Here is a 13,757-nt window from a genome sequence, read left to right as displayed (position 1 = left end):
ATCTCGATGTATGCTAAGCTAAAATATGTGACTTTTAGCTTAGTTACTTTAACGGTTTGAACAGTTTAAAAACTGATTCTCACAAACTGGAATAACTGGCTACATAATAGTTTTGCGCAGATGGGTTTTTTTTCCTTTACCAAGTTCCTCCAATTCTTCACTGATATAGTTGTCAAAATTTTTGAACAAGTTTTGTGGTAGATAAAGTTAATTTCTATGTTACTGCTATTGCAGATTTAACAATAAATGCTTATTTATTTACTAACTTACAATTCATTTTCATCTCAATGTTTAATTAGCCATCAACTAAATAGTGTAAGGTACAATATACCTGTTCTTGATAATCAATGTTCAGTCAGCTGTATAATGCAGATTCGTTGTGACTTTATACCACTTAACCTGAATCATCCAATACACTGTAAGGATTTAATTTTCCCCCCTTGATTCCTGTTTACTTACATTTCCAATCAGCTTGAACACCTGGTCCCCATGAACATTGTAAACAGTAACAATGGTATTAAGTGCAGCATTTCTGACTGTATTGTCCCTGTCACCAATATGAATTGCAATTTCCTTTAAGGCTTTGCCTGGAGTTGGCTGACACACATTCATGCCGTATGATTCAATTAGACATCCCAGCTCTTCCAAGCACTCTAAGGAATAACAAAAGAAGATGTAAACAAAACCCAAAGGCAACCAAACTTCTTAGTAAAGTGAACTGTTATTATAGACAAGGTAAAAAAAAATTATTATTAAGTCTCCAAGATATAACTGGGGACCCACTCTAAAACAATGTATGCAATAGCCATTTTCCCCTTAACCATTCACATTTGTTATCAATAGCCTGAACAGGCAGCAAGAGTGGGGGTGGACGGACGGGACTACATTTGGTATAAAAGAAGCACTCAAGTTCTCACCCTCTTTTGTGGGGTTAAAAAGGTGCGTCTTATACTCCTAAAAATATGGTAACTGTTACTCTTTATTTTTAAAAATCATTTCCTTCTTATCTCATTGTTTCCTATGCCACCCCACTTTAAGGAATTGCTACATCTTTGCAAGTATGACAAGGAGGCCATTAAGTAAAAGGCTCATATTGCTCCCTTTGGAAATAATTATGTCAAGTGATGGCATATATCAATGTGCATCCCCAATCCCTTACTAGCTGAAAATAATTACCTACCCCTGACACCAATGTATCTTCCTGCATCCAATGCAGAAACTTGACACAACAGTACAGTCATACCTCGTCTTACGAACCTAATTGGTTCCAGGGGGAGGTTCGTAAGACGAAAGGTTCGTAAGATGAAAGATTGTTTCCCATAGGAAACAATGTAAAGTCAATTAATCCGTGCAACCAAAAAAACCCCCCGCAAAAAAAACCGGCGTTCGGCGACTGCTGGGAAGCCACACGGCTATTTTAAAAGGTGACAGCCAGGCTGGGGGGCTTCCCAGCAACCTCCCGAACCCCGAACTTGGAAGTTCGGCAAAGGTTCGGGGTTTGGGAGGTTGCTGGGAAGCCCCCCAGGCCAGCTGTCACCTTTTAAAACAGCCGCGCGGCTTCCCAGCAGCTTCCAGAAGCCGAACGCCAAACCCGAACTTCCGCGTTCGGAGACAGCTGGGAAGCCGCGCGGCTATTTTAAAAGGTCACAGCCGGGCTGGGGGGCTTCCCAGCACCCCCCCCGAACCCGGAAGTTCGGCAAAAGTTCGGGGTTCGGGAGGGTGCTGGGAAGCCCCCCAGCCCAGCTGTCACCTTTTAAAACAGCCGCGCGGCTTCCCAGCTGTCTCCTGAAGCCGAACGCCAAACCCGAACTTCCGCGTTCGGCGTTCGGAGACAGCTGGGAAGCCGCGCGGCTGTTTTAAAAGGTCACAGCCGGGCTGGGGGGCTTCCCAGCACCCCACCAAACCCTGAACCCGGAAGTTCGGCAAAAGTTCGGGGTTCGGGGGGGGTGCTGGGAAGCCCCCCAGCCCGTCTGTGACCTTTTAAAACAGCCGCGCGGCTTCCCAGCTGTCTCCCGAAGCCGAACGCCAAACCCGAACTTCCGCGTGCGGAGACAGCTGGGAAGCCGCGCGGCTGTTTTAAAAGGTGACAGCCGGGCTGGGGGGCTTTCCAGCAACCTCCCGAACCGAACCCGGGGTTCAGAAAAATTTTGCCTCTTCTTACGAACTTTTTTCGAGTTACGAACCGGCGTTTGGGAGGCTTCTGGGAAGCCCCGCCGCCCGTCTGTCACCTTTTAAAACAGCCGCGCGGCTTCCCAGCAGTCTCTGAACGCCGGTTCGTAACTCGGAAAAAGATCGTAAGAAGAGGCAAAATTTTTCTGAACCCCGGGTTCGTATCACAAGTTGTTCGTAAGACGAGGGGTTCGTATCTTGAGGTACCACTGTATTTTAAATGGGACTTGCACATTCCATTGTTTTCATGTCTGTAATAAGATATTGTGATCTGTACTACTATATGTCCCACCTGCTCGCTGTTTCGAGTTTTTTGATTTTGTCCCATCCATGACAAACGTGAACATTTTACTGGCTGGGTAGATAAGGCACATCCTGTTCAGAATGGCACGCACATCTCTTCGAATAACATCTTTGGGTTCGCCAACCTAAAACCAGAAAAAACATTTGGAGATTTAGAAAATCTGGAAGTGTAATAAATTTTCTTAATATTCTCACCCAAGGCTTTTATGGAATCATGTGTTTCAGATTGTATATTTTTACTCTGAAATTTTAGGTAGTCACAAATACATTAGAGCAAACATAAGCGCATTTAATCTTGAGCATAACAACATATTAAAAGATACTATTCTGATGTGGATTAGAGATGATGCATCATTGAGATCTGGCCATAAATGATAAGTATGGTCTTATTGTGGGATTTAAATTGTTTTTAAATTGTTTCTCTTTTTAGATGTTTTAATATTAATACTGTATGTCTTGGCTTTTTTTTGGTTGTGAACTGCCCAGAGTCCTTTTGGAGTTGGGCAGCACACAAATTGAAATAAGTAAGTAAGTAAGTAAGTAAGTAAGTAAGTAAGTAAGTAAGTAAGTAAGTAAGTAATTAATTAATTAATTAACAAATTACTGTTCTCAGTTGCTCTGAGTTTTGTAAATTAGAATCTTTACAAATACAGCAGCAGAAACAGAAACAAAATCTCATAGGTCATTAGAGTGCATAAGAGATACATGTTCTCTGATGAATTGAAAAAAATCTGTAAGATATTTGCTCACAGCAATGTTAAAATAACATTGTTCTTCCAACATACTGTATCACGTTTATCATGTATTGCAATTAATTTAGCTATTAAAAGATCAGAAATTCTAACTGATGTATTTAGTTTTGTTTTTTGTGGGGGTTTGTTAATAGACATAATTCTGCTACCATTATGAATGCAATTATTTTATTTGAAACTTCTCCCATAGTCTTCGGAGAAGGGCAGCATACAAGTCTAATAAATTATTGTTATTAAATTATTATTATTTATTATCATTACAAATAACATTCAAGGGTGCTTTTTCAGGAGACAAAAGCAGTTTTGAGACAATCATAACCCGGATGACTGAGAATCTCTACAGACTTTTAACATTACAGGTAACAACATCTAGCTCATCTTGGCTGATCTCATAAAATATAAACTTTTTATTGGTTTTATTGTAATTTTCCTGATTTTTGTAAAGCTGCTCAGTCATTCAAATTGCAAGTTTAATAAATTATCAACATCAGCAAGACTGAATGCTGTTAATACTTGTATAGGAAATCTCAGGATTGGAGACATACTAGGAAGTGGAAAAACATCCCAGAAGACAACAATAGACCACTTTTGTATTGTTCCAAATAAAATAAAATGGAGATGTTCCCAAGCAGTTGGTCTTAATTTTAACTTACCTTCTATACAGTATCTTTTACTTTGAGATCAAAGTTACTTTTAAAAAAATCAATGCCAGATATGAAAGGAATTCATTCATTCATTCATTCATTCATTCATTCATTCATTCATTCATTCGACTTTTATGCTGCCCAATCCCGAAGGACTCAGGGCGGCTTACAACAGTATAAAATACAAGACAATAAAAAGAAGTCAAATATAAAAACTGAGTTATAAAAGCATTAATTTAAAACCTTAATAAACATGATAAACATGATATTAAACATTCATACAATTTGGCCATAGTTGTTGTTGGTTCATGGCCCCCAGGCCATGGTCTTTGTGGCCCTACGGAAAGCCAATAGAGTGGGAGCAGTACGAACATCAGGGGGGAGTTGATTCCATAGAGCCGGAGCGGCAACAGAGAAGGCTCTCCCTCACAGTCCTGCCAACCTACATTGCTAAGTTGATGGGACCTGGAGGAGACCAACTCTGTGTGCTCTTATAGGTCTCTGGGAGGTATATGGAAAGAGACGGTCCCATAAATAAACTGGCCCTGAGCCATATAGGGCTTTATAGGGGATAACCCAACCACCTTGAATTGTTCCTGGAGACAAATAGGAAGCCAGTGCTGTTCACGGAGTGTAGGTGTTATATGGGTGTACTGAGGTACACCCATGACAGCTTGTGCGGCTGCATTCTGGACAATTTGGAGTCTCCGAACACTCTTCAACGGTAGCCCCATGTAGAGCGCAATTTCCTAGGTTACTGACCATATTCACATTTTTTAAAAAACAACAACCATAGAACATATGAAAGTTTGCTGTCTACCTCTTGCATCCTATTTTTCCGATTTTGCCTAATATAATGTATTGACTGAAGTTTTAATGATATTAGTATTCTAAATCTTAGTTCAAGCATTGTACAATTGAAGTATATTATCACTTATGCTTATTCAGGAATGAGAAGGATCCCGAGGACGAAGCAAAACTAAGATCTAATGACAATTGTTTGGTTCCTTTATAGTAAAAACATTTTAGCAATGTTTTCCATTTCTATTATTTGAGAAAGTAACTCTATTTCAAACGTAGTTTTTTTGCTTCTCTTTTCCAAATAGGGTTTTTCTTTTCTTTTCCAAATACAGTAACTTCTAATTCTATCATCATTATCCAGAATACTGTCACAGAGGGAGCTCTAATTTCACAATTTGCTTCTTGTTATATTTTGTGAGCAACAATATCTAGGTTGTCCCCCCCACTTCCACCTCATTCTACCCACTCTAAGAGGTCAAGTCACACCAAGTATGCAGCTTTTAAAATTCTGAATACCTTCAAGGTAAGATAGGGAATGAAAGAAGTGGCTTCATTTTCAGTCAGGTGGTATTCTTCTTGGTTCAACATGACAAACAGCAGCTTAAGATACTCCAAAGTTTTCATCAGAACGCTAGTGTTAGTGTCAAAGAACCTCAGCGTGATCCACTTCAGAATCAGATCTAAACAGCTGATAACTCCATCTTTTTCACTCTCCAAATGCTTGAAAGGAAAAAAATCAAAGAAAAGTTTTGCAAAAAAAAAAGTTTTTTTTCTTTTACAATAAAATAAACCAAGAAATTGTATTTCAATGAAATGATTATGCCAGGGCTTTTCTGGTAGCAAAGGGACCAAAGATAATTGTTTTATATATGCGTAATTGCTACTTGCATCAGTTAACTCTGCTATTTAAGGCTGTTTCAAATGCTCATATTCAGTGCCTTTATGGTGGCCAATACTAATTGCACTGTTCTTATGAGAATATTATGCAGAGCTCTAGATTGAATAGGGTATTTCCAAACATTGCATGCTCTAGAAAAAGTTACACTAGTGTTCTTATTGTTTTCTGAAACCAATGTTCCTCACCTCAACCAGTACACTAAGTGCTCTGTTATGGTGTTGAAAATCTGCATGAAACATTTCATCTTGTAACCACTTGGCAACACAGCTAGACATCTGAGTCTTCAATTGCTCAATGTATTCATCACGAGGAGTAGTAAAATTCCATTTCAAAACCTGAGGAAAGAGGGGAACATGGTCTTCTTAAAAATTAAACTTGTAGCTTAACCTACTTGTAACTTAAATTTTACTTAAAATAATTAAGTCTATAAATTGTAAGTAGAATGTACATACATCCTATGTTTATATGTAGTTGTTTTCCCTATTTGCTAAGACTACCTTTTGAGCCACAGGTAATTTTTAAGTAACATCGATCCTCTTAACATAAAAGAAATTCATATTTACAGCACTTTCCACCCATCCCACTTTTGAGACAGTCAGGAAGAGGATGCCAGAAATAATTTATTATTTTAAACAAAGGATAATTTATTGTATCTGAATAGGCACAAGTCCAGATTATTTTTAAAAAATGGGTTAATCTTCTACCTTTGCCTCTAGTTAACTTGTGTCAACTAGATCTCTTGTTGGACAGGTGTTACATTATCTCACAAACATCACCTGGTGAGCTTTCATGGTTGAAGTGGACCTAAACATGGATCTTTGTATTTCGTATTTTATTACATCAGAACTGTAATATAACATAGATGCTTTGCTGCATTCACATGCAGACAGTGGTTTGAGGCTTGTTTCTGTCTATTTATTTTGTGCAGTACAGTATTTCCCAAACTTAAGTGACTCTTAAGTTATGTTTATTTCAACTCTCATGCTGACTGGTGCAATTTTAAATTCCCATTTTATAAAAATTCAATAAAATATTTTTTAAAATTGTAGAAACATTTCCTAATACTGAAAGAAGAGATACCTCCCCACTGAACTTTTTCAAAAGAATTCACTTGTTTTAAGCACAACTCAGAACAAATTCGGCAAATTTTGTAGACCATGCTTAACGACAAAGAGTGACAGAACAACTTCTAATTCTGTATGCTTGTCCACTGAATTGTTAATAACATTGATAAGTACATTAGAGCAGAATATGCATTTGTACCATTAAGTGATCTCCATGTATATTTTTTATCTGGAGCTTTTTTATTTAGAGCTGTCCAGTGGTAAAGTAAACATGATTTATAATAGGAATTAATGTCTAATACAACCCAGAAATCAGATATTGAGAATTTCTCTCACCTTTAATCCTTTCTCATCTTTCATTCTTTGCTCTTTTCCATTTAGAACTAAAGTAAAAACTGGGCCAGATCTGTCATCATCTTCTTTCAGGTTGGATTTGCTTGGGACCTTTTTGCCTTGTATACCCTAAGAAACAAAACATTTGTAAGTTCATTTCCATGTAACCAATTACCTATAATCTAGTTTTAAACCACTTTCCATTCTGCACCTCTGGTCTAATCCCATTGAAGTCAACAGGAATGCCTTTATTTAGAACAAATCTATCCCATCAGCATGCAAGCCAAGTATTTCACCTATATAGAAGGTTGTGTTAGAATGTGCACTGAAGACCTGAAATACCTATTTAGCAGAGTAAAGACGAAGGCCATAACAGTGTTTAGTGCAGCAAGTATATAGAGGTCAGTGTACCAGCCACTCTATGTGGTACCCCAGCTTATTACCTGTTTGATAACTTTGTTCTTTGTCAGATTACTATTGCCTTTGGTGAGGCCTGAATTTGGTGAGGCCTGAAAATCAGAATGCTGAAACAAGTCAAACACTCTGTGGTTAATAGTATTGACCACATAAACACCTTTTAAAAGTTTTTTTAAACTTCTGCATAATTATGTATATACAGCACAAACAATCTGTTCCTTTTTATTAATCACATTTGAAATATTACACATCTAAGATCACAGGCATGTGAATTATACTGAAGAAGGAGTGAGGATCAGACTCCAATCGCCACAAGTGTTTCACAAGGATTATTTCATTAACCTGAGGTCTGCAACATGAAGCTTTTTCATATATTGTCACAAAAATCTCTAGTGCGGGGGTGTAAAATTCCAGGCCCAGGGGCTGGATGTGGCCCCTGGAGTGCTTAGATCTGGCCTGCAGGGCTGCCCTGGAAAAACAGGGAAGGACCGGCCTGTGGTGCCAGTGAAAAACAGAGCTCCATTTTTACTGGCAGAGGGTTTGCAGGATGCCATTGCAGCCAAAAATGGAGCTTGTGAGGGCTGTTTGCGGCCATCCCGGATTTTTTTTTCACTGGCAGGTTAGTAGAAAGCCAGCTGAAAATGGCGGTCTGGAGCCCATTTTCGCTGGCAGAGTACTCGGGCCATCAGAGATGCCCCTAACACAAGTGATATTAAGCTGGACACACCCACTCCAGCCATGCTCACTCTGGCCCCGAGATCAATCATGACTTTGATGCGGCCTTCAATGAAATCGAGTTTGATACCCCTGCCCTAGGAAGTCAAAAATGAAAAATAAAAGAAATTCAATGTACCATGAAATTATGAAACAGAATGAGCTGCAAAATACAGTTGTGATGCGGTCATTTCCTTCTGCCACATAGCTGGTAGTACTTTCTATAACCAGGGTTCTATCTCATTTTATTTCTAGTTTGATATGCAATCCTGTATCTAAGCTGATATCATCCAGGAAAGCCATACCACTAAGAACTGCTGTCCAAATCCTGCTCTTCATTTTCTTTCATTGGCTGAGAGAAATGTGAGAGAGATGGGCAGTTCAAGAACATGTCAAGAAGGCAGGCAAGCGGAGGGATAAGACAGCTAGATAGAGAAAAATTAGACCAAGAGATAGACAATTTCCTTTCTCTTTTCCCTCCTTGCCTAGAAGATCCTTGGCAAATTCTTTTTTTCCAAGTAAAGAGAGGTAGCTTGCCTGATTGTGGTCCTTGCCACTCACTGCCTGACAGAGAGGACATAATCCTACGTCTTCTCTCCCTCAAGCAGCCTTCCAGCCTGTCTTCCATGGCAAAGTCTCATTTCGTCACTGTCTAGATGGGTAAGGCTTTGCCTCAGAGACAATGCCTGCCAGAATATGAATAGGGGCAGGAATTCTTGGGACTTCCCCCCAAAGTCAGAAATCTCCTAATAATAACTGCAAAGCCAAATAAATCAGCACCCACGGTTGTCATTTACCTTGGTTTTGGGGGCAACTCCTCCTGCTTTGGCTTTTTTGGCATCAGGTTTAGTCTCCATTGTACTAGATGAATAATCGTCACTGGAACCTAAGGAATAATTTGATAGTTTACACTATATAGGCTTGGGATCAAAAGTACCAACCCCACCATTCTGCCAATTTGCAAAACATGCTATAATTCTCAAGGTATATTTTAAGCTAAGAGCCCCCAACCTGTGGGCTGCATCCCACTAAGAGGCTGTGAGGGGATTGCAACCAAGCTATGGAAACGTCCGGTGAGCACACATACATCCTCAATTACGCAAACATTTGGCGAGCATGTGTGCTCCATTTGCATAAGTACAATGCTCGTGCAAATGGAGCTGGGTGTATGCATGCTGGCCACTCATGCAGAACCATTCCCTAAATAAAAATTTATTTAGTGACTAAAATTACAATGGAATTGAAAAAAATGACTTATGACTGTTTTTCACATGACTGGTCATGTGATCAAAAGCCAGATGCTTGGCAGCTGACTTATATTTATGATGATTGTAGTCTCTCATGATTTTAATATTTCTTAAAGCTGGAGTTCTCTCAAATAGGTCAACTGTAGAAAGATTACCTGATGTAGTTTGGGATTTGGCTGGAGCTGATCCCATTGCTCTAGATGTCTTACTTGGTGGAGCAGGTTTGGCAGGCATACTGGTTTTAGCTTTTTCAAGCATGGCCAGTACTTGATCTTTTGAAGCTGGCTACAGAAAAGGGAAAAAAAAGAAAAGTGCTTAAGTATCTACATTTAAGTCACTTGATCAAATAACTACAAGCCAAACTTTCTTTTCTTTCCATGTCTTTAAACAGAAATTAATTTTTGTAGAGAGTGCCTGGCTTGTCAGTGCATAGTGCTAAGTAATGGTGGCAACTTACAGCAAGATTGAGCAATCCGTGGCTCACTGATTGTTCCCCACCACCCTGATACCACACTACTGTGAATTATGTAGCAAAATGACTATTTTTGATACCATTTTACTGCTCCAATCTTCTAAAATATATCTGAAGTATTTTTTTAAAATGGTTCGAAGTCATGTAACCAAAATTCTGCCATACCAACAGATTGTCCTAAAGACTTCCAGAGTTGCAGCCCAACTGTTCAAAAGCTCCCAATCCAAATTACCTAAGCTTATATAGCTAAGAACCCATATGGAGACATTTTAGATTTTCTAAATTATATTTCAAAATCCCAATAATTAAAGCTATTTTGGAAGTCCTTAACTTCCCAGAAACTCATTCACGCTATTACTTGCATGTCTATGTACCATTTGTCCTTGCCACTATTTATACCCACCAAAATGTCTCACCCTGTTCCCCCTGAATTTTTCATTGGTTTTTTTTAATGTAAGAAAAATTATATGGCCATTAAATTCAATTTCAATGACTCTGAATGGCTTATAAGGGTAAAAGTCCCATATAATGAAACTAGTTACAACAAACAGACAATTTATTAGTATTTTTCTGTACCTTCAATTTGCCCGTGGCTTTGGCCATCTTCTCAAAACCTAGATGCATCATAAAAAATGGAAGGGCATCCTGTGCCTTTTTACGGACATCTCCATTCCGATCCTCCAGGCAGGAATACAGGTGAGGTACACATAAAACTAAGTCTGATGGGACAGCGCGGAGAGTGGGCAACTTGTCAGCGAGCCAACCTAAAAGCTAACGTTAGGAAAGATTATTCCAAAGGAAAACACTGTGTTCTAAGTAAAGATTATTCAAATTTACATATGAAGGAAGAGAATGATGACATCTCTATTGAACTGACACTTATTCCAAGATAATAGTAAAAAAGCAAACCATGACTAAAATCCTCACCTCCTGTCTTAGAAAAGGATTCTCTTTCTTGAGTTCTTCTGACAAATCCTCCCCTTCCAACCACTCTTTCATGCCTGTCTGTTCGGTCCAGGCATTTACTGTTGCTAAGGATGTTGCCCGTACATTGCTCTGGAAAGGAGAAGAGGGAAAATAAGATATATTTATTATTATTAATTTGTTTATTAATTATGCTTATATGCTTATATCCCGAAGAACTCTAGGCGGCTACCAACAAGTAAAAACAATTCTAAGAACAATATAAAAACATTAATCAGAAAACCCTACTAAAACACATATATTCTCACAATCTTTCCTCATTCATGGCTGGATCTAGATAGTACATCAGTCAATCAACCAACAGCCCCAGGCCTGCTGGAAGAGCAAGATCTTTGAAGTTTTGTGGAAGGCCGGTAAGGTGGGGAGGACACGAATCTCCCAAGGCAATTGGTTCCATAGGGCCAGAGCCGCCACAGAGAAGGCTCTTCCCCGGGGACCCGCCACCTGACATTTTTTGGCGATGGGACCTGGAGAAGGCCAACTCTGTGGGCTCTTATTATTCGTGGGGAGGTATACACATACACAAATACACAAACATAGCTATGTTCCAGAAAAGTGAAAAAGACAACCAGATAAGGTTCTCACATCTGTCTATGTACCATTTATATTCATTACTGTGAAACAGTTTAGAGATAGCATAATCTTCCACTGAATGTCTGAGGTGGCAATTTAATGCAACACAAGAAATGCATGTGTTCAATAAGTTCAAGAAGGTGCATACTCTCAGGAAACAGATCTTTCTAACTACAGTACTTTCCTTTACAACCCGGAAATATGATGGGCAGTAAGTTAGATGCAAATTCAATGGCTGATCTGAATCCATATTTACTCTTATCTGCATTTTGTCATTTTCAAATGGAAAGTCATTTACTTTCTTTCAATTTTCTACTTTGATCCCAATAAAATGTAATAATACTACACCTTATTACCAATGTTTGAAGCTAGGACATTAACATTGCATATTGACAATTTTCATCTTCAGCAGTTTGATTTGACCTCTTTTATCACTCAGCAACAAGTAAATTGAACAGAAGGTGTACTAATATTCAATGATGAAACATTCAGAATAAAGAAACTGGAAATTCAAGTCCTAAAATTCAGGATTTCCAAGAGAGTACATAGCTAACACATTTCTGCCAGATGTCCATCCAGTATCTGATATTCTTCAATTTCAAATTTCTCTATGAGAAACTAAAGCTGTCATCATCTTTTGATCATATATGCATAGCTTGGCATGAATATCATGGGTAATATAATGTCAAAGAGTACCATCAAAACAGTACGCTAGTCTTACCTTACTGTCTCCAAGAATTGTGATGATAGGAATTCCCAAATTTTTCACATGTTGCTTTATATTTGGGCCCATAGCAGTGGCCAGTTGCTGAAGGATGGTCAGTGTTTGTTGCACCTGAGTGGAAGGCAAAAGCATGAAATGTACCTAGGTTGAGAGCTTTCAATTTCTTTAAAAAAATGATACAGCAGTATCATTTAACAGCAACTGAAGTTTTTTTGTAGCTGGGTGAACAAGATATTAAAAACAAGAACAACTTTGTACCTAAACTCAATCAAATGTAATAAGCTGCCACAAGCACTTTGAACTATAAAACTTGGAAGAAATGTGGTATATGCTATAGTTCAACAACTGTTCGAAACAACTGAACAAAACTTTTGAAATCTCTAGCATCCTCTGTTGTTAACATATCAAGATTTATTTGGTAAGTATAGGTAGTCCTCAACTTATGACCACAATAAGGTCCTACCGTCATTGCAATCATTAAGAAGATACCTACCTGATTGTCTTGCTTAATGACCACAATTACAACTTTTCCTTTTGCAGTTGTGAAGTGACTGTGTGGCTGTTAAGCAGAGCCTGGGGTGCCTCAGGGAGTTGGTCTCTCAGGGCCTCTCTACCCCGAGGCATCTCTTGCCCAGCTTCCCACCAGGTTGGGATCTGCACCCTTGGGCTTCCTCTCCCCGCTGTGCCTTACTCCATTTCTCTCTTCCAAAGATCGTTTTTCCAAAAGAGAATAGACCAAAACCGCCATGCAGCATTTAGGAACTGGCTGCCATTTTCAGGATCTCTCAGAAGGGTTGGTTTTATTTGAGATTGCAAATGGTGATTGCCTCCAGAATAGCCTGAGGTGGCCCCAGCAGGAAGGCCATGCATCACAGGCAGGTAGGGATAGCTATAGTGTCCCCATGGTTCAGTTGAAAGGGTCAGAGGTTTGCCAAGCATCTAAATTCTGATTACGTGTCCGCACAGTGCCAGAGTAACTGTAACTTCAAGTACAAGTCATAAGTCCCTTTTGTTCAGCAGTGTCATAATTTTGAACAATTGCTGAATGAATGATTGTTAAATTGAGGATTACCTATAAGAAAATGATACTGGTGCAGTATTTCAGAGGTTATATAATTGTTTTAGAACACCTCCAAAATTCCCAAACAAGGACATAAACTTCTCTATAAAGAAAAGCTGCAGTATCCTTGTGGCTTCTCTGCCTATAATCTAATAAAATCTAATTAAGTTATTAGGAAACAATTTTAGCCAAAAAATTTGTATTTTGAGGCATAAATGAATACTGTACAGAGGAATTTTAGGACAATACAAGGAAAATACGGAAGCCAATTACTCAAGACTAAATTGGAATAAAATTCCAAACTCATTTTAAAAACAACCAAATTTGCTAACTTTTCTTTCAAATAACATCTACTGGCCATACTCACTATAGCTGAGGAAGTATATACATTTAATAAATTATTATTATCTATCATAAAGGAGTTTATATTGGGCTAGAAGTGGAAAGTTATAAACCATATTTGAATATTTACCTAGAACATCAAATTAAATTCCGATTTGATTTAAATCACAAGATTTCATGAGAAACAGAAGCACCATTAACAGTAAGCTGCACAATATCCCCAGCTGTGCTTTGGTGTATGTGCTTACAAATCGATTAAA

At 38.6% G+C, this 13,757-nt stretch overlaps 1 protein-coding gene across 6 annotated transcripts in view; it reads right to left on the bottom strand.

Moving 5' to 3' along the window:
- The window catches only part of CKAP5 (cytoskeleton associated protein 5), a 72,975-nt gene that overhangs the window by 13,192 nt on the left and 46,026 nt on the right, over positions 1-13,757 (bottom strand). For 4 of the 6 annotated variants that reach the window (XM_070759956.1, XM_070760002.1, XM_070759976.1 and 1 more), the window contains 11 exons: positions 12,093-12,206; positions 10,742-10,870; positions 10,391-10,585; positions 9,498-9,627; positions 8,893-8,981; positions 7,408-7,488; positions 6,968-7,093; positions 5,753-5,902; positions 5,186-5,389; positions 2,462-2,597; positions 460-653 (listed from right to left, as the gene is read on the bottom strand). In XM_070759956.1, coding sequence (XP_070616057.1) covers positions 460-653; positions 2,462-2,597; positions 5,186-5,389; positions 5,753-5,902; positions 6,968-7,093; positions 7,408-7,488; positions 8,893-8,981; positions 9,498-9,627; positions 10,391-10,585; positions 10,742-10,870; positions 12,093-12,206 — 1,548 coding nt within the window. The remainder of the gene's footprint in view (positions 1-459; positions 654-2,461; positions 2,598-5,185; positions 5,390-5,752; positions 5,903-6,967; positions 7,094-7,407; positions 7,489-8,892; positions 8,982-9,497; positions 9,628-10,390; positions 10,586-10,741; positions 10,871-12,092; positions 12,207-13,757) is intronic. The other 2 variants (XM_070759985.1, XM_070759994.1) reach the window with 1 other exon arrangement.

The sequence above is a fragment of the Erythrolamprus reginae genome, chromosome 1 (genome assembly GCF_031021105.1).
Source record: "Erythrolamprus reginae isolate rEryReg1 chromosome 1, rEryReg1.hap1, whole genome shotgun sequence".
Taxonomy (NCBI): domain Eukaryota; kingdom Metazoa; phylum Chordata; class Lepidosauria; order Squamata; family Dipsadidae; genus Erythrolamprus; species Erythrolamprus reginae.
The sequence above is the reverse complement of the archived record's forward strand: the minus strand, read 5'-3'. Positions and strand labels throughout refer to the sequence as shown.